This window comes from Marmota marmota, unplaced genomic scaffold, assembly GCF_001458135.2.
Source record: "Marmota marmota marmota unplaced genomic scaffold, marMar, whole genome shotgun sequence".
NCBI lineage: Eukaryota > Metazoa > Chordata > Mammalia > Rodentia > Sciuridae > Marmota > Marmota marmota.
The window spans coordinates 7,869,958-7,896,672 of record NW_026000205.1 but is presented as its reverse complement, the minus strand read 5'-3'; the positions used below and the strand labels follow the sequence as shown (position 1 = coordinate 7,896,672).

Genomic DNA, 26,715 nt, shown 5'->3' with positions numbered 1-26,715 from the left:
GGAAAAACAAAAGCCAAGCATGACGGCCCACACCTGTAATCCCAGAGGCTCAGGAAGCTGAGGCAGGAGGGTTGGAGTTCAGGGACAGATTCAGAAACTTAGGGAGGCCCTGTCTCAAAATAAAAAATAAAGCAGGTAGAAGTACGTCAAGTCAAAGAGACACAATAGCCAACTGAAAGAGCTCCGATGGCCAAACCCAGAATAATGAAAGAAGGAAAAAAAGTCACATAGGTTTATAACTTAGAGTAAAATAAATATCCATGAGTCTGGATAAATAAATATAGCCAGGCATGGTGGCATATGCCCATAATCCCAGAGACTTGGGATGCCAGGGAGGAGGATAACAAGTTGAGGCCAGCCTTGACAATTGGGCGAGACCTTACCTCAAAATCAAACAAAACAGAAGCTGGGAATGTAGTTCAGTGGTACAGTGTCCCCACTTAATTTAATTAATTAACAATGCTTGGTTGATTTTTTTTTGGGGGGTGTGGTATTGGGGATTGATTTATCACAGAGTTACATCTCCAGCCCTTTAATTTTTATTTTGAGGTAAGGATCTCTTTATGTTGCTGAGGCTGGCCTCAAGCTTACCATCCTCCTGCCTCAGCCTCCAGAGTCACTAGGATTATGGGTATGCACCACCAGCTCAGTTAAAAAATAATTCATTAAAATTTAAATTAAAATAAATTACTGGCTGGGTACAGTGGCACATACCTGTAATCCCAGCAGCTCCAGAGGCTGAGGCAGGAGGATTACAAATTCAAAACCAGCCTCAGCAAAAGCCAGGTGCTAAGTAACTCAGTGAGCTCCTGTCTCTAAATAAAATACAAAATAGAGCTGAGGATGTGGCTGAGTGGTCAAGTGTCCCAGTACCAAATAATAATAATAAAATAAAATAAATTTTTGAATAAGTTAATAAATCAGAAGTGACGGATCATGTAGAATTCCAAATAATTTACGTAGGTACTTTGCCCTCAAAAAGGACAGCGCAGGGCTGGAGTTGTGCCTCAGAGGTAGAGTGCTTGCCTGGCATATGTGAGGCACTGCGTTCAATCCTCAGCACCACATAATAATAAATAAATAAAATAAGGTATTTTTAGGAAAAAAAGGAGAGTGCAACACCTCCCCCAGCTCCTTAAATGTGGACTGCACTGAGTGATTTCCTTGAAAAAAAGCACAAGATGTAAAGGGAAAAAGAAAAGTAACTTTACAAAGTGAGGAACTTGACAAATATAATCACAACTTACATAAACAATACTAACTTGGGTTGGAGTGTGAAGGCTTGATATGATAGTGAAGTGGCACTAGATGGTTAAGGTCTTCTGAAAAGCTCCTGACCTCAGTCTGATCTTGAAAACACATCAGATAAGTTCCAGTCAAGGGGCATCCTATAATAAACCTGACCAGCACTTTTCAAAACTATCAAGGTCATCACCCAAACCAAATAAAATCTGACAAACTGCCACTGCTAAGGGAAGCCTAAGGAGACATGCAACTTCTTATTTGATGACAATGTCACATTTGACAACATAAATGTAATATGGTATCCTGAATGGGATTCTGGAATATCATCTACTGTCATGTATAACTAATTAGAATATATAAAAGAAAAAAACTAAGGCCATCAGAATAAACTTTGGATTTTAGTTAATACTAATGCATCCATATGGGTACATTAATTATAACAAATACACCATGTCAAGGTACTATGTTAATAACTGGGAAAATTGGGGACGGGGCATATGGCAACTCTCTGTACTACCATTTCAATTCTTCTAGAACTCTAAAACTATTTTTAAAAACCCACTAACATCTATTACTAAAAAAAAAAAACAGGAAAGAAGGGATGGGGAAAAAGATGAAAAAAAAAGTTTTGCTATCTCAAGTCTGTGAAGCTCTGGTTTGGAGTTCATAAAGCAAGTGAAGTTCAAGGTAGGGAAATACATCCTCTCCAGGACTCTCAGACCTTCCAAGGCAGATCAGTCTGTAGGAGCAGTGTTTACCAAACTAAGTCAGCTCAGGATCCCAAAGCAAGGGACAAGGTCACTGCAGCTCAACTTTTGGCTCATCTCAGGCACTGGAGGAAGGGATAGGGAGTGGCCTGTGCCCTGGCTGCCTGCCACAGGTTCTGCAAGTTCCTGTTTTCCTTTAGTATCCACTGATGTGAGCCACCAAAGGAGATGACAGGTCCAGAGGCGACCAAGACCACCGTCCAAACAGAATCATTCTGCTGTGCTGTCTCAGATCTGACCCTGGCCCTGGGCTCACTGCACTTGTCTCCTCACCTGCTCACCTGATGAGAACGGAAAGGCCCTGCATGGTGCTGCCCCTGGGATTCAACAAGTCCACCAACTTAACCAAATGCTTATTTAGTACTTCCTAGCGCAGAGGTGGTGGTCAGTGTTGGCTCTTGGTATCCCTTGACCCAATTTCTCAAGCAAGTCTCCAATTAGAAGAGTCCAACTTCTATTCATTTCCTTTTATCTTGATTTTTTTTTTTTTTTTTTTTGCAGTACTAGGGATTGAACCCAGGGGTGCTCTACCACTGAGCTCCATCCCCAGCCCTTTTGATTTTGTATTTTGAGACAGGGTCCCACTAAGTTGCCAGGCTGGCCTTAAACTTGTGATCTTCCTGCCTCAGGCTCCCAAGTAGCTGGGTTATAGGTGTGCACTACTATGACCTGCTTTTCCATTCCTCCTCCTCCTCCTTTTTTTTTTTTTTTTGTAGTTGTGGATGGACAGAATACCTTTGTTTATTTTTTTAATATGGTGCTAAGGCTCGAACCCAGTGCTTCACACATGCTAGGCAAGCACTCTGCGGTTGAGCTATAGTCCCACCTCCCTTTCATTCCTTTTTGAAATGGGGTGGTCATTATAAAAATATGCCAGCTGAAGAATACCAATAATCTTGGGGGAGAGCCTGGGTCAAATTTGCTATTGACCCACCATCAGTATTTGCACTTTAAAGATATCGCTGGAGCAGGGCACAGAGTTGCGGGCTTGTAATCCCAGCTACTCCAGAGGCTAAGGTAGAAGGATTGTAAATTCAAGGTCATCCAGGGCAATTTAACATGACCCGATCCGGTTTCAGATAAATTGGGTTGGCCTTGTACTTCAGGGATAAAGCACTTTCCTGGCACGCACAAGTCCTTTGGTTCAATCCTCCAAATCTTAAACATAACAAAACAAACAAACAAAAAAAAGCCAGGCTTGGTGGTGCACATCTATAATCCCAGCAGTTTAAGAGACTATGGCAGGAAGATTACAAGTTCAAGGCCAGCCTGGGCAACCTAGCAAGACCCTGTCTCAAAGTAAAAAATAAAAAGGTTTGGGGATGGAGCTCAGTGGTACAGTGCCTCTGGGTATAAGCACCAGTACCACAAAAAAAAAAAAAAAAGAAAAAATGATATCATTGGAGATCTTCAAATTCCCCTGAGAATTGATCCTACATGTGTGTCATTCATCATAGCACTACTAATGATAGCAAAAAATTGGAAACAATATGGATTTCCTCCTAAAAGGAACCAATTAAACAAATGAGGCTGTTAGTATGTATGTGTGTTTGCTTGTGTGTACGTCTTTTCCTCTGGTTTATGTATGTATCGTATATGTAAATTTGTGTGTGTGTGTCACATACGACTCTGTAATGTTCACACAAAAAAATTAGTAACCTTGGTGGCCTCTGGGGAAGGGATAGGGTGCTAGGAGACATGGGAAGACTCTTCATTCTTGTTCCTTTTCCATCTTGAACCATGTGAGTATATTATTTGTGTTCAAAAATGCTTAATAGAATCAAGAAAAGAATAATCCAGCCCTGTGGGGCACAGCTGTTTGGGTTAATTTGGAGGAATCTCTGAGTCAAGTGAATGGGACATTGTAAGTCTGGAGAGGTTGAGAGCTAGAGAAGGCATCAGTTCTGGTCATTCTGAGGACAGTGGCAGGACAGGGCAGTGTCTTAGAGCTGTGGCATCTTAGAGCTACAAATCCTTCCTAGGACAAGTTGATGGGGTGTTGAGGACATGTTCACATAGATAACTGTAGTCTAAAACCACTGTTGGAGGACTGGGGTTATGGCTTAGTGGTAGAGCGCTTGCCTTGCATGTGTGAGGCGCTGGATTCAATCCTCAGCACCACATAAAAATAAATAAATAAAATAAACGTATCATGTCCACCCTCAACTAAAAAAATTATAAATAAATAAATGGAACCACTGTCCTAGGACCCTGCCCCCATCTCCAAAGGGTCATGTTTCAAATACAGAATGGAGGCAAGACAGGGTCAAGGTAAGGATCCTGGAGTCAGCTCCCTGAGGTCAACCCATCCAGGCACATGCCAGCTGGCTGAGGCCTTCAACAATATACTCCCCTCTGTGAGCCTCTATGAAAAGCAACAATGACAGAACTTACCTGTGGTGCAGGTAAGCCTTCTGTGGTAAGTGAGCTAGGTGTGTTTTTCTATCATTGTAGTTCCTATTACACATCAAGAAATGACAAGGACCGGGGGTGTAGCTCAGTGGTAAAGTGCTTGTCTTGCATGTTTGAGTCCACAGGTTCAATCCCCAATACCACAGAAGAAAACAAATTAAGTAAAATAAAGATATGAGGTCTAGTCTGATTATCACTGGCTCTCTTAGATATCCTCCAAACCCCTGCCCCCTCCTGGGTGACTCCTTTATCAGATCCTGTCCTCTCAATAGGGAAAGGTCCACCAATTCTCCTCCAGGGACCTCCCAATCTCTCTGCTCTTACCAGCTGGTATCACCGGGCCTTCGGCTTTGGCTCCAGCCTGCAACCTACCCATTGGGAACCCTAGCAGTGCCTCACTCTCAGCATGGTGAGAACAAAGCTCCCTGATCCCCAGCCTGTTCTCTCTCCTGCCTCCCTGTCTCTGCCAATGGCTATTCCCCAGCAGCTCAGGGGTAAAATCTGGGTGGGACGATGATTCTCTTCTTCCAATCAGCGTCTGCTGCTGTACTTCCAAAGCACACACCCTATATCCATGGTTTCTCTGCTCCCCCACTGCCACAGTATCAGGCAGGTCACTTTCGTTCCCTGCCTGGAAACCTCAGTGGCCTCCACCTCTGCCCTCCCAACAACGCACTCTCCTCACAGCAGCCAGTGCCACTGACTGTCATACACAGCAACTCAGTTCATCACTCCCCTGCTTCAAACCCTTCAAAACTCAGAGCCCTCAGCCCCATATCCACATTCCTCGCCCTGCGTCCCAAAGCCCCAGAGCATCTGCTTCCTGTCTACCAGCCCCCATCTCATGGGAGACAGCTGCCCCTCACTGGCAGCCCCGTGGTCTTCTTCATGTTCCTTGACCCACCTCAAGGCCTTTGCCCCTGCTTGTCCCTGTGCTAGAATGTTCCTACTGAACTTCACAAAGCCACTTCTTGTATCCCAGTTCAGTCAACATGTCACCTCCTCTGAAAGGCTTTCTCATCCCATATACCTACAGTGGCCCTGGCCTCTTTCTCTTATCCCTCCAATTTTTTGGAGAGCACCATCCTGTAGCCACCTTCTCCCTCATTACAGAGGCTGACCATGCAGCCAGGATGCTGGCCAGCCCTGCCCACCTGCTAGAACAGGCGGGGGCTGCGCAGAGTGAGGGGGTGAACAACTGAATCAACAAAAACTAATTTCCTCACAAATGGAGCCCACAGTTTGAAGAGCCACCAACAGGCAGAGTGGCAGAAACAGGTGGAATTGTGGAGGAAGGGCAGAGTGGCAGAATAGTGGCAGCATGTTGGGGGAGGAATGAATGGTGACTGTGACCATTACTCCCTCTACTTGAGGCCCACACGTGTACAGGAGCTTGACCTTCAGTGACGGAGCCCAACCCTTGGCCGGCACCCCTACCCCACACTAGGCTTGCAGTGAACACCCTTAGCTCACCCTGAAGGAGGGGAGAGAAACGGTTTGGAAGTCACAAAAATATATTAAATCAGCTGTTGTCTTCTCTCTCAAAACTGGCCTCCCTTCCCAATGCCCCTTGCCCACCACCCACCACAGACTTTTAGAGAAAAAGATGCCCAGGGCAGGAAAATGGAGGTGCCCCAGCAGTAGCCCAGGGCCTGGGAAGTCCCTCCAGCCTGGGCGTGGAGGGCAGCTAACAGTCTCTACAGGCTCGACGCCACCGTCGACGAGGGGGCCGCTGGGAGGCCGGAGGTGCAGGAGGGTCAGGCAGGACGCAGCGGACAGTCGGGCCTTGCCACGGGGACAGAAAACAGAAGAGAAATGAACAGAGTGAAGAGGAAGAAAGAGAGGAGTTACAGCAATGGGGAGGGGCAGAGGAGGGAGAAAGGCTGGGTGCCAGGAGAAGGGAGACCCCCAGGGGACACCCACTTTGAGCGTGGGCAGGGGAACAGGGAGCTAAGGAGCTGGAGTTTGAGGCAGCAAGTGCTGCTGAGAGGGAGGAAGGGGTCACAGGAAAGATGATGGCACTTGGCACTTGGAAGAGGTAGAAAAGTGGATTCTGCCAAGGCCATGGCCAGAGAGCGGAGAACAGAGGGCAGGAGAGAAGGGAAGTCCCATAGCAGGCAAAGCCAGGCCAGTGACCAGCCAGACCAGGAACTATGGGCAATTCCTCAGAGTGCTCAGGCCCAGTGTGAGTGCCTGAGGGAGACAAGCAGTGTCACCAGGAGCTGGCAGGTGGGCGGACAGGCCCTCGAGGAAGGCTCTGAAGGGACCAGGAGCCTGAAGAGGGGCCGGACACAGGCCGGCAATTCTGCCATCTGCACCCCGCCCCGCATGTGGGCTAGAAGGTCCTGCGGCCCAGTCTTTTGAACACGCTCACAGTGCCTGCATGGTCCATCTGGGCACCAAGGCCCTCAGTGGAGCTGCTCCCCCGGGGCCCCACCAGAGTCCTCTTAATGGTGACCTTGACCTCAGCCGAGGACTTACTCTTGGTGCTTGTGACCTGGCTGTCCTGGGCCTCAGGCACAAGGGTGGCCTTGCCCAGTCTCTGGATGATGCTGACTTTGGACAGGGACTCCGGCTTCCTCTCCAGCCCAGGGCGTGAGGAAAGCGTCAGGCGCCGCAGTGTTGGGGCAGCCGTCGTTGTCATTGAGCTTGTGGCCTTGGCTTTGACAGTCAGTGCTGGCTGGGGACTGGCCTTGGCTGGGCCCCGTCCTAGCTTCTTCAGGACCCCAGCATACTGCAGGACAGAGCTGCTGCTGTCGTTGTCGCTGTCCCATGCCAAATCCTCATCCATCTCTGGAGTGGCCCCGAGGCGACTGAAAACTCCCGTGGGCTGTGGACATCAGAGATAGGACAGTGAGTCATGTAGTCACTCAACACACTGCCTTCCTGGAACTCAATGCTGGAAGAAACACCCATCAGTCAGATGGTGGTGACAGCATGGGGTGGAGATGACAGAGAGTAGCAAGCCCAGAGAAAGCACCAGACCTTGCCTGGAAGTTCAGGAAGGCTCCCTGGACGAGGACGCAGCTGGTCTGAGATCTGAATGGTAAAAGAAAGGGTCCAATAAAGCAGGGAAGGAACAGGGTGTGCCGCACAGAGGGACAACACGGGCGGGGTCTACAGATGAGCATGGGGAAAAGTCACTCGGTCATTTATTCAGCAAATATATCTTGAGCCCCAACTCTGGGGCCTGGCCCTAGACCAAGCAATGCTGGGGTACAGAGCAGTTCCAGACCTGCTCTCAAGGGGCTCACAGTCCAGTGGGGAAGACAGGCTTGGCTCCAAAGTATGACAGCAATAACTGCAAGTATGAGGCTGGGATTGTGGCTCAGCGGTAGATTGCTCGCCTAGCATGGGCGGAACCCGGGTTCGATCCTCAGCACCACATAAAAATAAAGGCATTGTGTTGTGTCCACCTACACCTAAAAAAATAAATATTAAAAATAAATAAATAAATAACTGCAAGTATGACAGTGAGGTGTTCTGTGAGGAAGAGTATGCCAGGGTTACCAGCACCCCAGTAGCGCAGATTCCCGCTCGGAGGTGTGAGCCACCTGGGAAAATAAAAGTCTGAAATAATCAGTAAGAAATAAAGACAGGGGCTGGGATTGTGCTCACCTAGCCCATGTGAGGCACTGGGTTCCATCCTCAGCACCACATAAAAGTAAATAAAATAAAGATATTGTGTTCAACTACAATTAAAAAAAAAAGAAAAAGAAAGAAAGACAAAGCCAGCCAGAAATCAGATTTAAAAGGGGGTGCTTGATGGGTCTTCCAGCCCAGCTAGGAACTGGAATTGAACAACTGAAAAAGGCTCCAATCCTTTATTTAAGGGGAAGGATTCAAAGGCAGGGATCTTGAGGTAAACAGGTTATTGGGTGCTTGGCAGGTTATGCCCATCTCCCCACCTCCGGGTGGCTGTGTTTGATCCTGAGGCTTTCTCAAACTGGGAAATTTCACCCAGGAGTTCCCAGAAAAGCAGCTTCCCTGCCTTACTGGCTCAAATAAACCCATAATTTATACAACAGAAGAACGCGGGAGGGGAGGAGCTAGGGGCAGCTCAACCCTGCTTAGAGTTCAGAGGGACTCCAAACTCCAGCTCCACAGCCAGGCACCCTGCAGGATGGATGAGCACAGGGATGCCTCCACCTGGCTGGATCCCTCAGCCACATGACCCTAAGAGTGATTATCATCCCAGTGGTAAGAGGAGGTGAGAGACAGCCAGAGCAGTGGCACCTGGTGAGCAAGGGAGTGAGGAAGCAGAAAGAGCCAAGGACCCACAGATCAGCAAAGGTGACATCGGCTCATTACACACCCATGCCCTTGCACCATGCAGGGATTATCTGACTCATGCCTCATGACCACCCTTTGAGCTGGTACTGTATAGATGAGAACCTGAGGCACAAAGGGCCTAAGTGAATGGCCAAGGTGACGTGGCCAGCCACAGCGCAATCCAGGGTATGCTCCAAAACATACTCCATGCCTGGGTCCCAGGGAATTGCAGCCCACTACAAGGCAGTGGGCTTCGTCACAGGGACAGGGAAAAGCCTCAGAGGGGTTTCCAGCAGAGGAGGAAGCCAGCCCATCCTGTGGGCAGCACACCCTGCCGTTGGGGAGACAGGGGCTGGAGGGGGTTAACGGCAGCTGTGTGAAACCAGTTAGGTGGCTGTCACCCCATCCAGGCAGGAAGAAGTGGCAGCAGAGGTAGAGAAAGACAGTTACCCAATTCAAGGACTAACTGGAATGGAGGAGGGGGACATCCCTAAGAAGGGGTCCTAGAAGAAGAGTGACTTTGGGGGAAGATGCTGAGGACAGTTTGGGTTGGTGAGAACAGGAAACGACCGGCAGAAATCAGGACAGATTAGGACTGGAGCTGGAAAGAGAGAGAGAGAGGGAGAGAGAGAGAGAGACAGACAGATAGACAGACTACAGACAGACACGGGGGCAGAAGACAAAGGGGAAAGCCACCCAAGCAAAGAAGGGAGCAGCCTGGGAAGGTGGGGAGCCCGTGCTGGGGCCCATAAGGGGCGAGATGCAGGAGCATTAGGAACAACATCCAGGAAGACAAGAGCTTTCAAGCCCCACGAGGCTCCACCTTTGCCAACTCACTTTATTCCCCGTCGTCGTGTCTGCCTTGGTCTCAGCACCGAGGCGGTCAAACACGGACTTTCTGTGGACACCTGTGAGGGAAGAGAGGCCATGAGACAGCACCTGCCCAGCAGCCCTGCAGGCCCAGGCCCAGGCTGAGCAATGCAGACCCTGAGGCAGGGACGACAAGGCCAGCAGACTCTAGTCAGCTCCACTACAGCCAAGTCAGCTGTACACTCGCACTATTGGCCACTGTTGACCCTCACCCTCACACCGGCTAGAGTCAGTGTGGGAAAGATAATCACAAACTGACACCCTGACACCCTAGACTCCTTACTCCTTAGTACAAATTCATGAAATGTGTGTAGGGAGAGTCCTTAACTCCTATTTGTTCCTTTCTCTTTGGGGATCATGGGTCCTAGGAGACTCTGATGAATGGTAATGAGTTCTCTCAGCAAATAATAACCTAAATCTCCACCAACGGAATGTTTACCAAATCATGGTTCACAAATACCATGGAAATAAATGGCCATTAAAACCGAATGAAGAGTATAACTAATTAGAACAAATTTTAAAAAAAACAATAATGATGAGGAACCAGGCACAGTGTACACACCTGTAATCCCAGAGACTCAGGAAGCTGAGACAGGAGAATCACAGGTTCAAGACCAATCTCGACATCTTAGTGACACCATCTCAACATAAATTTATTTTTAAACACATTTTTAGTTGTAGATGGACAGAAAACCTTTATTTTTATTCATTTTATTTTTATGTGGTGCTGAGGATTAAATCCAGTGCCTCATACGTGCTAGGCAAGTGCTCTACCACTAAGCTAAAACCCCAGCCCCCAGCATAAAATTTCTAAAAGATGTGGCTCAGTAGTAGAGCACTTGGCAAGCATGCTTGAGGCTCTGGGTTCAATCCCCAGTACCAAAAATAAACAAATAAATAAAAAAGTAAGATGATGCTATTTGTGTTTAAAAAGAAAAAAATGTCCATATGTGAGCAGATACACACAAGTTCACAGATGTTACCCTAAACAGGTTAACAGCAACCATGGGATACAGAAATGATGGGAAAGTCTTTTTACTGTATGATTCTGCCCCACCTGAAAGTTTTTCTATAAGAACAAACGTAACATTCTTCTATTCTTTTGGTACTGGGAATTGAACCCAAGGGCACTTAACCACTGAGCCACATAGCCACATCCCCAGTCCTTTTTGTAAATTTTGAGACAGGGTCTTGCTAGGTTTCTTAGGGCCTCACTATATTACTAAGATGGCTTTGAACTTGTGATCTTCCTGCCTCAGCCTCCCAAGTCACTGGGATCACAGGAGTGTGCCATTGTACCTGGCCTCAAACACAACATCCTAAAACAATGCTACCATAACAAAGTACATCTCCATGCTACCAGCCCCCGCTTGCACCGACTCTCAGTCTAACTTCCCTGGCTCACAATGACAATGCTCACTTTGGGGTACCTGCCCTCACTCAGGCAGGGTCATTCACTTCACAGGCAGCCATCACTGACTCCTTGCCCCTGCCCCTCAGGAGCCTGGCTACACTAACTGCAGGACGACAGGACACAGGTGATGTGTTCCCCTCCTCTATGGCCACTGTTGCATCTCCTTGGCCCAAGGTCCCCTAAGTCCATTAGTCTACTTCTCAGCCCCCACCTGCAGGCCATGATGGGTGTTGTGCGACGTAGCCAGGAGACCCACAGTCTCCAGGACACACAGGTCAGTACCTTTTGCTGCCTGCTGCTGCTCCAGGATCTTGCGGGTCCGGGGGGTGGTACCCTTGGGCATGTTGATGATGTATTTCCCCTCCATCTCAGCAGTGACGCGGCGACGCTTGGTGGGAACAACCAGGCTTTCCTCCTCCCTGCGGGCTAGGGCTGCTAGGGGAGGGTTAGGGTTAGACTTTAGGCAAAGGGCACATATGTTCTTTATTTCCATATTTGCATGACTGGACCCCTTATTGGACCCATCACCACCAACTGAGCCCTGAGGAACTCAAAGGTCTGGGTGTCACAAGGTCACAGAAGGCACTCGGGATCTCCAGACATCGGGGGCACCCAGGCTCTCTGTGATTCACCCAAATCCAGCCCAAAAGCCCTCAGATGGGGATCCTTCTGGGTGAAGGGAAGGGTCTACACTTTCACAACTGTGCTTCCCCCCCCCTTTTTTAATGCTCATTTTATGACAACTAATAAAGCTGTATATGTATCACTTAGGCATTGTGCATAACTAAATTACACTTCAATTAAAAAAAAAAGAATTCCTCAATGTGTCAAGAGGTGAAAGAGCCAGTCACCATTATTTCAACACCTTATAAACTAATGGTAGCCTTCTTATTTGTGGCACACAAATCAAGGCCAAAAGGGGGCGAGGCTTCCAAAAAAACCAGGCAAAGGGGAGCCCATGTGATAGAGGTGGGAAGAGTACGATGGAACTGGCCTGGGAAACCCGCAGTCCCCCCTGGGCCTCAGCTTCCACAGTGCCTATGACACCACACTGTGGGGCCAGGGCCAACCAAGGCACAGGAGTAGGGCAGATCTTGGTGTCCAAAGGTTCGAGTCCCACTCCCAGCTCTCAAGGTGAGACTGGGAAGAGGAACACAGGGCAATCGTGGAGAAGCCTGAGGAGGATGCCCACAGAATGTGAGGGGCAGAGGTCCACTGTTAGAAGGAGGCCGGAGAGGCACTGAGCCAGAGCATGCAGAGGAGATGCAAGAGATGAGTCCAACCCACGCAGGGCCCTAGGAGACCATGGGACAAGGGTGGGCTTCATTTTCAGAAATGGGAAGCCCAGAGGGTTACAGACACAGGGTTACAGGCTCAGACTGACAGCTGGAAGGAGGCAGTAGGTTCTTTACCTTTGACCCAGGCACTAAGCACAGGGTCCAGCACTAGTGGGGCTCAGTGAATGGCTGCTAAAAAAGACTGAGCCACTGAGTGACAAGAGCAATGCACACCTGCGCCAACATGCCATTGAGCACTGCCCACCATCCTCCCAGTTGGAGACGTGAAGTGAGCCCTACAGAGGTGTGGTGACTTGACCAAGTTCACAGAGGTGACTTAAGTTCAAAGGTTTTGTAGCCCCTGTAGCCTTCAAAGAACCTTGCAATATTGGGGATATGACCCCCCCAAATACCTTCTGTCAACACATATTCACCTCCAGCTCTGCCCACCACCTGCCCAAGTCCCTCACCAGCAGCCTTGGCACTTTTTGCTGCCATCTTGTTGGACACAGTGACAGAGATCTTGGAAGTGCTGGTGTCTGACCGTCTGGTGGGAGTGCTGGGCGGGGAGTCTCGGTTCAAGCTGTTGGCGATCATTCGGGAGGCAGCTGAGGGGAGAAAAGAGGGGGGTCCAGTCAGGCGGGGCCCTGGGAGGAAGGCCTGAATCCAGCAGCCTCAGAGCCAGAGTGGAGAAGGCTGGCACTGGACAGCACAAGGAAGGGGCAGCCCGTGTCACCCTGTGGCCGCACTCTCCTCATAATAGGGATGCTTGGAGGAGGGCTTCACCTTCCCTGTGAAGCTCACCCCTCCCAGTGCCCCGGACCAGACTCGTTTCTACCACACCTCGCCCATCAGGTGCCCAGCCCTGGGCTGAGCTCACTCCTCCCCTCCCCACGCTCCTCAGCCGTGCCAGTCTCCAGGAACTTCCTCACCTGGCAACCGGGAGCCTCCTGGGCACTCTCTGTTCCTTCTGGCTAGAATGCTGCTCCCCAAGGACCGACAGGCTGGCTTTCTCTTCACTCAGGACTCCTCTCAGTGGCAACTCTGGGTCAGCACCTGTCACCTCTATCGCCCTGACCCACACTATGCTTTCTTGTTCTTGTAGCCCTCAACTCTGCTTGACAGTCAGTTATATCTGTTTACTGATGAACTCCCACACAAAACCAAGAGTCTGTGAGGAGACATGGTCTGCTAACCGCAGGGTCCCCAGTACCTAAAGTGGTTTCTACCCTTCATACGTCCACAGTCAAGTCTTCTGAAGAGATGAACCCGTCGCTGAAAACACCAACATGCCCACTAGAAAGGAACCCCTTCGAACCAATTCTACAGATGAAGGATCGGGACTCAGGGAGGGGAGTCACTCAGCCAGGCTCTGAGCAATGGGGTTGGCTCTAGTTGTGCTGGGGCAAGAAAGAGGTGGCCTCCCTCTGGTGATGGGTGGGCAGTCTCTGGTAGTCTGTCGCCTGTGAAGCAGGAGCGGGGATGCCTGGGGTGCGAGGGTGGGAGCTACAGCATGCCAATGGGAGGGCCGGCCCCAGAATGAAGAAGATGGTCTTGCCTGGGGTTTGTTGCTGCTAGCTCTAGGGCATGGGTTTCAAGAGCTCTTGGGGAGCCGCTGCAGGGGAGGGAAGGGGGAAAGTCTTCATGCTGCCATTACTTTCTGACTAGTCCCAGAAGCCTCACCTCAACCCTACTTTCTGCCAACTGGCTTTCAGATTGTGTGTTGATGTTTTCCAGGTGCTAGGGATGGACCCAGGGCCTCGTGCTTGCTAGGCAAGCACTTTACCTCTGAGCTACATCCCCATTCCCAGACTTCAGTATTTTGTCTCACTACCCTCCCAAAGTCATCTTCTTTTCCTGTAGGAACTTTCTCTCCCATAATGACCCTCAATGCACTGCTATAATTACCTATTGCTTTCTTTTTTTTAAATAATAACTATAACATATAGAAAACTAAATTAAACCTACCCAGACCATTTAACAAAAGATGATCCTCACATACCCAGCACCCAAGTCTGGAGGCAGAGCAATATTAGTTCCTCAAAGTCCTAGGACTAGAGCTGGGCATGGTGGTGCACACCTATAATCCCAGCAACTAAGAGGACGAGGCAGGAGAATTGCAAGCTTGAGGTCAGCCTGAGCAACTTAGTGAGACCCTGTCTTAAAATAAAAAAGTAAAAAGGGCTGGGAATGTAGCTCAGTGGTAGAGAAACCCTGGGTTCAATCCCTAGTACCACACATGCACACACCAATGTCCTGGTCCTATCAGACCGCCTTCCTCTCTGGAGAGAAATGCCTGGTTCCAGCCCTGGTCTCTTCTCTGCTAAGGCTCTGGTATATACCCAGGGTCAATTTCCCAGAGACATCTCTCCAGCTCTTCCTTCAGCTGGATGGGGTGGCGTTATGACCAGCAGCTACAAACTCTTGGGCTGTGTAGAATCTGCCCCAGGAGAGCCTCCACTCACAGCATTGTACCTGGCCAGGTGCACCATGATCAGGAACTTCTACAATAAAAGGGAGGCAGCTAAGATGGCCACACTTCTTGTATTGACACAGAGGGAAGTATATTGCCGACAGAGGCCAGGGACCTGCTGCTTTATCATCATGACAGTTAAGCACTGTTTGGGTGGAGGTGAAACACTCTGTCTTGGCTCCACTGAATTTTTGCTTTATTTTCGTTTTGAGACGGTCTCTCATTATGTTTCCCAGGCTGGCCTTGAACTGCTGGGCTAGAGCAATCTTCCTGCTGCAGCGTCCCAAGTTGCTGGACTACAGGCATGCTCCAGCCTGCCTGGTTTTCCATTGAAATTGAGTTGAGTCAGGATGTCAGAGAACAATGAACTGTCCTCCCTCCTGCACCAGAGAGACACACGTGACGGATGCTAGGAAATGCATACAAGTGATCTTAGTGGGAATGCTGCTTGGAGAGCTCTTCCACACCCTTTTCTTTCTTTCTTTGCCTGTTACCCCTTCTCTTCTTAATTGCCTACTTTCTTCACTAGTTCTTCAGTATATGTGTTCTCATTTTTTAAACTTTGTTTTGGTAGTACTAGGGACTTGAACCTAGGGCCTTGCACTTGCCAGGCAAGTACTCTACCACTGAGCTCCACCGTCAGCCCTTTTTATTTTTTGTTTTATTTTATTTTATTTTTAAAATATTTTTTTAGTTGTCAATGGACTTTATTTATTTATATGTGGTGCTGAGAATCGAATCCAGTGCCTCACACATGCTAGGCAAGCGCTCTACCACTGAGCCATAACCCCAGCCCCCACTTTTTATTTTTGAGACACAGTCTCACTAGGTTGCCCAGGCAGGCTTTGAACTTAGTATCCTACTGCCTCAACTTTCCAAGTAGCTGGGATTAAAGGTGATGCACCACCACACCTGGCTAAACTATTAACAATATTCAGAAAGGTATAAAAAATGTCCTCATTAAAGATTTGAAAGACTGGCAAAACTACTCTATGCTATTAGAAATCAAGGCAGTGATGCCCCAGAGAGGGGAAGTGACTGAGAGGACCTCAAGGGGGATTCTAGGAGGCTGGTCATGTTTGTGTTTCTGCATTTGGATGCTGGCAACACGGGTGTCCTACACATAAGTCATTCAGCTGTACCATTATGATCAAACCTTTTTCTGCGTATATGTTGTGGGACTATTGTAAAAATAATCACCGATTTGTTCAGCTTCCCTGAATTCATGCCTTTGAGTTGGCGCTGCCTACAGTGATTCTGGCCTTAGCACAAGGTGCTTATGCTGGCCAGTTGGGAAGAGCAAATATTATGCAAGCAGAGACTAAAGATGTGCTTTACACACATCTGGGGCCTAACTCTGTCTCAAAACAATAAAAAGGGCTGGAGGTGTAGCTCAATGGCAGAGGGCCCCCTGGACTAGATTCCCCAGTCCTGCAAAAAAGAAAAGAGGGCCTGAGATGGCTTTGCTTCTACCTCTTAGATTGCTTTTGGGCACCCTGGAACATGTCCACAGTGAATAAGAACACACTATAAGAACAGCCACTCACTTCCCAGTTTATTTCTCTCCCTTAAAGAGGGCTGCAGAAGGCTGGGCACTGTGGCCCATGCCTATAATCCCAGCAACTTGGGAAGCTGAGGGAGGAGGCCAGTCTGGGCAACTTAGCAAGATCCTGTCTCAAAATAATAAAAGGGGCTGCAGGTGTAGCTCAATGGCAGAGGGCTCCTGGACTAGATCCCCAGTCATGCAAAAAAGAAAAGAGGGTTCGAGACGGCTTTGCTTCCACCACTGCAAAATTCAGAAGTGATGGGATGGATAACCAGGTGTGTCCTCTTTGCTGACAGAGTGTGAAGAGCAAAAGAGGCCTGAATAAATGAGACTCACCACTAGAGGCACCACGGCGAAGTTCTCCTGGGAGCGGACTGGGGCTGCAGGGCACTGACTCAGTGGCAGCTTTACACATGTCCTGTAAAAAACAGGCACCTGGGTTAACACAACAGAACCAGGGACAGAGATCCGAGCAACATGGAGAAGGATCAGAACCTGACTGCCAGAGAAGGGATGTTCAAACATTTCATTCGTGACCAGGAAAATGCACCATGCACACCCAAACCGAGGGACATCCCACAAAGTATCTGACCAGTACTCTTTAAAACATCCAGAAGAGGGCTGCGGATGCAGCTCAGTGGCAGAGTGCTTGCCTTGCACAAGACCCTGTGTTCAATCTCCCCCCCCAAAAAAAAGTGTCAGGGTTGGGATTCGGGTGTAGCTCAGTGGTACAGTGCTTGCCTGGTATGCACAAGGACCTTGGTTCCACCCCAGCACTGCAAAATCAAAGCAAAACAAAACAAAACCCTGCTGTCCTGGGGACAGATAAAGTTCTAGAAATAAATGATGATTATGGGGAAGGTACGAATTCACAATAATGATAAAAGTTAGAACCTTTTACTGAGGCTCTGCTTCAGGCAGAGTACACTGTGCTAGCCTAACACAGCCACACTTCAAGATAGGTTTACCTCTCTGCTCTTTATAGGCAGAGAACATAAGACACAGAGAGGTTAGGCCATAAGTTAATGTCACAGAGCAAATGGCTGAATCAGCTTCAGAACCCAAGTCCCCCTGCTGTGCTGCCAGGTCTCCTGCTAGATCTGCAACTGCCCTCCATGCTAAACCCAGAGGGCCAGGCAGAGCACCCACCTGGCGGTGTACCACCTTGGCATGCTTTAGGATGGCAATGATGTCACCCACCACAGTCACGCCCAGCTCATTCATGATTTCCTTGTTGAGATCTAACAGCATGCTCTTTTGGATCCTGCAGAGGAGGGTCAGCAGTGAGGCCCAAAGTGGGCCAGCCAGCTCCCTGCCTCCCCCCACCCAAGATCAGCCCTGTCCCCACAAGTCACCTCACCTATTATCCACAAACATCACAGCATAATTAACAGCAGGTCCTGGAGGAATGCCAGCTTCCTTAAAGAACTGGATCCACTCAGAGGTGGCTGGGGAGTTGAACAGAGCTTGTTATTCTCATGATTCTCTTGAGGGAAGAGCAGCAGCAGAACCCCAACGGCAGTGGCTCCCTGAGATTCAGAGCGCATCACCTGCCAGGCCTCCCGCTGAGTGCACACACCAAGGAAGGAAACTGTCCCCTCACCACCCGACTTAAACACTATTGAGATTCCCCCACCTGCCAAGGAGGAAACAAAACCTAGGCTGGAGAGGTTGGGCAACCCACCCCAGGGCACAAAGCTAACCAGGAACAGAGCTCCCAAGCTCTCCACCTTCTCCTCACAGCTCTGTCCTGCCCTCAAGCTGCCACAGCATTGCAGGCACTTGGTCAATGACTAATTTGCAAGACCTGGGATGAGGGGTTCTCTTCCCTTCCCCTCCCCAGGCCCAGGGGGAAGGGTCACAGAGCTAGCCCACAAGTTTCAGCAAGACCCTACCCGTCACAGAAGCATCCCTGCCTCAGAAAGAGGCATGAAAAGGACCAGCATAAGCTTTGCCTTCTGGGTTCAAGTCTCAGATCTGCCATTTCCTGCTTGACTAAGGGACTTTGGGCAAGTCAACAATGCTCAGTGCCTTGTTTTCTTCATCTATTAATTCGGGAAAATACTGTGTACTTGGGACAGTTCAGGTTTTGTTCCAAGCACTGGGAGTACCACAGGGGACAAATTGAAGTCTCTGCTCTTGTGGAACTGACATTTTATTGGTGGCATCACCAACATCCTTGGATCACTGTGCAGACTCAATGAGAAAAATCACATAAAGGCCTTCAACTGGTGATTGGCCAGAGGATCTCCTCAACCCATGTCATCTTTTATATTTATTATTTATTTATTATTACCATTACTACTGGTCCTCCTCTCTCCTCTCACCACCACTAAACATGAAGCCGGGCTGGGGGTGTAACTCAGCGGCAGAGAGCATACTTAGTATGCTCCGGGCCTGAGTTCTATCACCAGAGCCAAAACAAAACAAAAACACATGGAGCCACTGGCAGACTCCGCCATGAAGCATTGTAATACCTAAACTTCTTTTTCTGACCCTGACTTGTCAGGCGAGGTGGAAGATAAGATCAATGATCCCAAGGGCTGGGGGTGTGGGTCAGTGGTAAGGCAATTAAAGCTCTGGGTTCATTCCCAGCACTGCAAAAACAAAAACACACAACAAGACCAATGGTTCCTTGCAGGGCGGGCTTAGTGGCTATAATCCCAGCAGCTCAGAGAACTGAAGCAGGAGGATCACAAGACCAGATTCTGCAGTTTAGGGAGGCCCTAAACGACTTAGGAAGTCCCTGTCTCAATAAGGGCTGGGGATGTAGGTTAAACACCCCTGGGTTCAATCCTCTGGTACAAAAAAAAGGGGGGGTTCCAAGTAGACATTTTCTTTTTCACATTTTAATACCTCTAAAATGAAGATCTACCTCATAATTGATGGTGTGCCAGTTTCACCAGCAACTTCTTTCTCGTGGTGATAATAGTACACCTAACAATCCATGCTATTTTGGATTAGAAAAGATTTGGGCCAAGTACGGCAGGGCACGCCTGTAATCCCAGCAGTTCAGGAGGCTGAGGCAGGAGGACTGCATTTGAGGCCAGCATCAGCAACTCAGTGAGGCCCTAAGCAACCTAGCAAGACCCTGTCACAAAACAAAACATAAAAAGTGCTGGGGATATGGCTCAGTAGTTACCCAGTACCCAAACAAAAAAGATTTAGTATAATTTCACTCATTTTCTTTTTAAAACAACTGAAGCTTAGAGTGGAGAAAAAGACTCAATCAGGATTAGGTGTTTTATGGGTGGCATGCAGGACTCAGGCACAGACCCCTAGGTCACATCTTGCCAAGGAGGACCCTGCCCAGCCAGTGTCTTTCAGTGGCCTGAGCCCTGTGGGGCTAGAGAGCAGACAAGGCTTCCTGACCTTAAGGCGCCCTCCACCAGCCCACAGGAAAAGGGAGCTGTTTCACTCTTTTGAACAGGCACTACCCACTGGCCAAGACGCAGGGCTCTGGGTGCCATTAGCCCACAGTAGGCAATGTGTCTATGTAGCAAAAAGTACCACATAATGATTCCATTTCTACAAATGTCTAGAGCAGGCAAATTCAGAAACAGAAAGTAGATTAGTGGTTGCCAGGAGCTGGGAGAAAAGAAGTAGTGACTGCTGATGGGCATGAGGTTTCCTTGGAGAGTGATAAAAAGGCTTTGAAATTGACTGTGGTGGTGGCTGTACAGGCCTGTGAATAGAGAATGTAAAAACCATTAAATTTGTATACTTTAAATAAGTAAAATGTCTCGTTTATGAATTATATCTTAATTAATCTATTCTTCAGCAGAGAAAAAGCATCACATAGGTTGGAAATAACTCTCTGCCTGAGGAAAATCCTGAAATTTTAACCATAAGATTATTGAAACCCAGTGTCCAAGAAACTGCAAATGTCCCCACCCAGTACATATCATCATCTCACTTATTACTAAGAAGGAAAACCAGCAGCCAATTAAACTGTCATAAGCGGCTGGTTGTTAAGTTGTAGCCCCACTTTAGAAATGTTAACTGAGCAACAATGTATCTAGGAATGGGTGAGCGGATGTTTGCTGTACACACCAGGAGGAGACAGATACAAGAATATACATGGCAGGGCTGGAGTGTAGTTCAGTGGTAGAGTGCTCGCCTATATGTGTGTCGCTGGGCTTGATTCTCAGCACCAAAAATAAATAAATAATAAATAAAAGGTCCATCAACAACTAAAAAAAAAAAAGAAAGAAGAGCTTCAACCCTTGATGGTGGCATTATGAATATACTGTGTCACTTAGTGAAGTACTACACAACAGCGAAAAAGAAAGGACAACAGCTATGTTTGGCCACAGAGATGACCCTCAAACAAGGAAGTCAGACACCAAAGAACACAGAACGGAAGACTTCATTGCATAATTTTAAAATCCAAGACTGGGGCTGGGGGTGCAGCTCAGTCAGTGGTAGAGTGCTTGCTAGCATGCACTAGGTTCAATCCCCAGCACTGAAAAAAAAAAAAAAGTCTGTAGAATAGGAGAGTGATAAAAAGTCTGTAGAACAGGAGAGTGATAAAAAGGTTTCTACCAGTGAAATTACTACACAGAAATAGAAAGATAAGGAAATATGTCCAGAAAAGATCAGAGAGTGGTTTACTCCACCTGGAGGAGCAGGTAGGACCAAGGCAGGACCCCGAGGCATCTGAAAATATTACACTTCTTGACAAGGATGGTTAGAGGGAGTTTGGTTTTTCAATCATTCTATTGCACTATGTATAAGCCAAAAGGTACACAAGTCAATAGATTTTTCTTAAACCAAACACTCCATGTAACCAGCACTCTGACCAAGAAAGAAAATATGCCCAACATCCCAGATCCTCCTACTGCCACTATTACCCCTTCCCAAGGGCAACAACTACCTTCTAAAGTCATGGATTGATTTTGTCAGCTTCTATGCTGTATTTAAATGGGATTATAATTATTTCAGATATTTGTTTTTTAATTGTTTTAAAACCATGGGAGGGCTAGGGTTGTGGCTCAATGGTGGAGTGCTCACCTAGCATGCATGAGGCACTAAGCTCCATCCTCAGCACCACATAAAAATAAAATAGATACTGTGTCCACCCAAAACTAACAATATAAATATTTAAAAAAAAAAAACATGGGAGCCAGGTGTGGTGACACATCCCTGTGATCCCAGTGACTCAGGAGTCTGAGAGGAGGATCTCATGTCTAAGGCCAGCCTCAGCAATTTAGAGAGACCCTCAGCAACTTAGCAAGACTCTCTCAAAATTAAAAATTAAAAAAAGACCAGGGTGGGCTGGGGATATAGCTCAGTTGGTAGAGTGCTTACCTTGCATGCACAAGGCCCTGGGTTCAATCCCCAGCACCAAAAAAATAAAATATAAAATAAAGGACCAGAGAAGCACTCCTGGGTTTAATTCCCAGTACCAAAACAAATATCATGTTAATGGGTTTCCTGTACTTCACTACACGTATAGTAAATTTCAAGATTCTCCAAAGCTACCAAGTAATTTCTGTGTCTGGGCAATCCTGAAATCAGAGTGTAAAGAAAATCAGGTGATACAGCTCATGAAAATCACAACAGTTAACATTTGTTGAGATCATATGACCAAGAAATGACCTGCGGTAATCTCCAGAATGCCAGGATGCAAGGAGTATTATGATCTCCATTTCACAGGTTAGAAAACCAAGGCTCTGAGAAGCCCTGTAGGAGATCTGTCAGACGTCATACTGCAAGTTCTTTATGGCTAAACTATGCAGTCAGTAGATCCAGATACACAGAAGGGGCAGGCAGCCTTGAACTGGCCCCAGCCCTGCCCCCCACCTTCGTCAGAGTACAGCTGTTCCTGCCAGTTTCCTTCCCTCCCTCCCCCTCCCAGCCATACCTCAGAAAGGGCAGTGGGGAGAGGGGGCCATCCAGAGAAGGACAGACTCACCCATAGTCACTGAGACCATCGTCTTGCTGGGCCAGACACTGCTCCCTGGAGCCTGGAACAGAGAATAAAAGAAGGCCCATGAATCGCCACCATGTGAGCACACGTCCCTCTCCCAGTGCCTGCCGGCCAGCCTGCCTGCCTGCCTGCCTGCCAGAGGAGCATTCCTGGGCTAGGGGCTCACAGTCCAGGAATAGCCTAGAGCAACTGGCGGACCGTCAGCTCAGACAGAGCTGCCACCACAACTATCACTTGTGCCTGGGACAAGTCACAGGGACAACAAATGTCCACAGCTCCGATCCCACACACCTCAAAGGTCTGATTAGAACAGGGACAGAAAAAGACACTTCCTGCCCCAAAAATCTTCTTCATAAATGCTGTTCACTCACCCATTTACACGTTGTTTACTGCGAATGTACTCCGTGTGAAGCACTTAGAATACTGAGATGAACAAAATATGGAGCCTAGCATGTGCAGAGACAGGGGAGTGAGACGAGAGTCAACAAGCAAAACAGCTCACAGTGCAGAGTGTTGGAAGCTACCAGTGTTATGGAGAAAACATGTAGGGCCTGGGAGGGGACGGTCGCAATCTTCAATTGGATAATCAGAGAAGACCTAAAGTGACACAGAGACCTGAAGGAGGGGAGGGAGGAAGCTGTGTTTTTTTTGTTGTTGTTGTTTTTCATATTTGTTTTTTAGTTATAGATGGATACAATTTCTTTATTTATTTTTATGTGGTGCTGAGGATCGAACCCAGTGCCTCATGCATGCTAGGCGAGCACCCTACCTCTGAGCCACAACCCCAGCCTAAGCTGTGTAGTTTTACAGAGAAGGTCCAGTGAGTCCGGTGCCCTAAGACAGGGGCTCTGCTGGCAGGTCTGAAGGATGAGGAGCCAGTGTGGCTGCAGTGGAGCGAGCCAGGACAGCAGGAGCCTAGTCAGAGAGGTGGGGGGCCAGAGAGGAAATGGAAAGCCAATTTTCACTTGGATAAGACCAGCAGATGCTGAAAGGCATTATAGACACATCAGCACCAATGGAAACTTTCCAGGCATGAATGGCAGTGTAGAAAAATAACTAAAGGAAATTACTTTCTCATGTGCTACCTGCCTCCAGGACCACCTGGCCACACTGTCTTGGGCCAAACTTACTTCCTCTCTTCCATCTCCTCTGCCCTCTCCATTGACTCTGCCCTCTTCAACCAGGCCCAGTTCCAACACTGATGCTTCTCCCTCATCTCTCCATTCTGAGGGTATAACAGAGTGGTCAAGAGTAAGGACTCTGGAGCCAGGCATGGTGGCGCGGCACACCCGCAACCTCAGCAACTTGGGAGGGGAGGCAGAAGGATCACAAGCCTCAGCAACTTATGGAGACCCTGTCTCAAAATAAAAAATAAAAACGGCTGGGGATGTACCTCACTGGTACCAAAAAAAAAAAAAGAAGAAGAAGAAGAAGAAAAGGGGGAAAAAAAAAGAGTAAAGACTTGAACTAGACTGCAAGGGGTTCAAATCCAGCTGTACCACTTACTAGCTGTGTGGCCTTGACAAGTTACTTCTGCAGTCCAGTCTCAGGATCCCCATCTGTGCACTGGTGTGGCTGGATGTTACTTACTCTAGAGGACTGCTGTGAGGGCAAAGTGGGCTATGTACCAAGGCCTGGGAGGGAGCTGAGACTAGGCTTGGTGTATACTAAGTGGACTGGGAAGGGCTCCTCCTAGCCTCATCCCCTGGTCTCGCAGTCAGCCTTCCTCTCCATCAGGTGCTTTACCTGTGTCTCAGTTTTGTTTTGTTTAATTTTGAGTTGGGGGTCTCACTATGTTGCCCAGGCTGGTCTTGAACACCTGGGCTCAAGTGATCCTCCTGCCTTACCCTCCCTGAGTAGCTGGGACTACAGGCATGTGCCTCTGAACCCAGCTTGCCTCCTAGTTTCTACACAGGATGTCACATGAGCCTATAATACCTATCTCCCATCATCCTCCTGGCAAGCTCTTCTTCCCTCTGTTGGCTGTCCCCCACTTTGTGATGCTTTCCCTCAGTTCCCACATGTGAGACTCTCTCCTCTTCCCTGGCCTTTTCTGGCTTCTGCTGATTCCATGATTGACGAACATGACCAGACACCATTTTGCCCTGCACCTGACACTCATATTCACTTTCCCTTCTAGATTTTACCATGGGACAAAGATAATACAATATGCATCCCTCAAAGAGCAGGGCATGGGGCTGAGGTTGTGGCTCAGTGATAGAGCATTTGCCTAGCATGTTTGAGGCACTGGGTTTGATTCTCAGCATCACATATAAATATAAAGGTCCACTGATAACTAAAAAATAAAAATAAATTAAAATAAAAAAAAAAGAGCAGGGCATGGAAAGATGTCTGTAAGATGTCAGCAACTCACAAACCAGCACTAACAGCATCAGGACAAAAGTTAAGCATCATACTGATTGCCTCGCAATAGCCTCATGAGCAAAGACTATTATTAGCTCTATTTTAATCAATCAAAAAACTGACTCATAAGGAGCAGTCATTTGTCAAATGTCACATCTAGCAACTGACCTTACTGAGATTCAAAAACAAGTTCTCCTTGATTCCGATGCCCATGGAGTAAGTCCTTGTGAGTGCTTCCTACATGCCAGGAATTGAGTATGTAGTCAGTGACTTCTCACAGCCAGCCTGGGAAAAAAGTAAAAATGAGCAAAAAAGGGCTGGGGATGTGGCTCAAGTGGTAGCACGCTCGCCTGGCATGCGTGCGGCCGGGGTTCGATCCTCAGCACCACATACAAACAAGGATGTTGTGCCTGCCGAAAAACTTAAAAAAAAATAAATAAATAAATAAATATTTACAAAAAAAAAAGAGCAAAAAAGTAAAAAAATTTAACATGAGAGAGGTAGGTTTAAGGTTCACACAACAACACACAGCAGGGCCAGGAATTGAATTCAAACTGTGGTTAATGCCAAAAAAGGTATTACTAGCCAAACAAGGTATTACTATGAGTCTGTCCTTGCAAGATCTTAGCTAATACTTATCTGAATCCTTTAAGTATTGGTATTCTTCCCCATTGCTGTGGAATTCCCTCTTGGACCCAATTACCTTTCTCTACCACCTTAAAAGCCACTTCCAGTGCATTCTTCAGAGTTGAAATTTAACAAAATAGAAATTTTTTACATGGCAGTTCCCAAAACTCAATTAAATAACATGTACCAGATTCCATGTGCTAAGCTCTTAGATTTGGATACATATCCCAATTTTACCTCTTCCTAATCCTGGGCAAGTAGCTAAATCTTTCTGGAACTCATTTTTTCTCAACTGTACAATAAGAAAGAGTATCTATTGCTAAAGGTGTTAGAGGGGTTAAATGAGCCAATAAACTCAAAGCTCTTGGAACAATACTCAGCAAGTGGTAAGTGTGCCTTAAATAAAATAAATCTTCAGTAAGCTAGGTTCAGGATGGGACACATCAGCTGCATGCCAAGACTTTTGACCAGAGGCTGAGGCAGAAGAATTGCAAGTTCAAGGCCAGCCTGGGCAGCTTTTCGAGACCCTGTCTCAACATAAAAAATTGTAAAAGAGCTGGCACATAGCTCAGTGGTAGAACATTTGCCTACCATGGGAGAGCCTTGGGTCCAATCCCTATTACTACCAAAAAACAAAAACAAAAACAATTTGATGGAGTCGATGGGATTTGACAACATGGACTCATAGAATATAAATTATCCTCTTTTCAATTATATTTCATTCACTGTCTACAATATAATGGGCTGTTTTGTTTTCATTGTATTTCAGATTTTTTTTTCCTTTCTCATGGCAAGCAATGTTAGGTTTCCATTAGAACAGAAATGTGAATTCCTTCTCAAATGAATGACAAAGGAACATGCACCAGTCATTTTCAAGAAAAATAAAAATCTATACTACAAGACTGGACAAAACTGGCCAAATAATAAGTGGCAGAATGTCGATTTTCCCAGATGCGGTTCTGTTTTTTCTACTGCTGTCTCTGAGATTCCTTCCTCCTTTTTATTGGAATTCCCAGATACACCAATGACTCTTTGAATCATTATCATTATAGTCCCAATCTACTGAGCTCTTGCTATGCTAAATGCTTAACATACACGTCTCATCACAATCTGCAAAATGACCATATGATATTGAGACTGTCAGCGCAGGAAACTGCGCTTCAGGGAGGTGAAGGCACGGGCCCACTGCCACACAGTGGATCTGGGACTGGAACCCAAGTTAGTAGGTTTCCAAGTCCAACAATCTCTTACGCCCAACGCAATCATCACCAATGCTAACAGTGGTATAGAAAGGCAGGGAGCACTAGGTACAAGCTCTGAGCAGCGGCTGTGACCTGCAAGCGCTCACTTCGCATTCGACCCCTGAAGTGGGTGCTACAGTTCTATTCGGACCCCCATTCTACAGAGAAGGAAGCAGAGGCTAAAAAGAAAGAAATCACTCGGGGTCTCCCAGTGGAGCCCGGTACTCCCTCCTATCCCACCGCATCCGGCCCAGGCCCACCTCCCCCCGGCGACC

At 47.7% G+C, this 26,715-nt stretch overlaps 1 protein-coding gene across 5 annotated transcripts in view; it reads right to left on the bottom strand.

The window, feature by feature from the left end:
- Positions 1 to 5,920: 5,920 nt before the first annotated feature.
- The window catches only part of CUNH19orf47 (chromosome unknown C19orf47 homolog), a 20,881-nt gene continuing 86 nt past the window's right edge, over positions 5,921 to 26,715 (bottom strand). Inside the window, exons 2-12 of one of the 5 annotated variants that reach the window (XM_015496855.2) lie at positions 24,741 to 24,857; positions 22,194 to 22,245; positions 17,637 to 17,724; positions 17,426 to 17,540; positions 16,613 to 16,694; positions 12,728 to 12,865; positions 11,263 to 11,415; positions 9,534 to 9,604; positions 7,410 to 7,463; positions 6,906 to 7,254; positions 5,921 to 6,209 (exon numbers count right to left, since the gene is read on the bottom strand). In XM_015496855.2, coding sequence (XP_015352341.1) covers positions 6,112 to 6,209; positions 6,906 to 7,254; positions 7,410 to 7,463; positions 9,534 to 9,604; positions 11,263 to 11,415; positions 12,728 to 12,865; positions 16,613 to 16,694; positions 17,426 to 17,540; positions 17,637 to 17,724; positions 22,194 to 22,245; positions 24,741 to 24,785 — 1,245 coding nt within the window. In that variant the 5' untranslated portion in view covers positions 24,786 to 24,857 and the 3' untranslated portion in view covers positions 5,921 to 6,111. Of the gene's footprint in view, positions 7,255 to 7,409; positions 7,464 to 9,533; positions 9,605 to 11,262; positions 11,416 to 12,727; positions 12,866 to 16,612; positions 16,695 to 17,425; positions 17,541 to 17,636; positions 17,725 to 22,193; positions 22,246 to 24,740; positions 24,858 to 26,715 lie in introns of those variants that run through there. The other 4 variants (XM_048790903.1, XM_015496858.2, XM_015496857.2 and 1 more) reach the window with 4 other exon arrangements.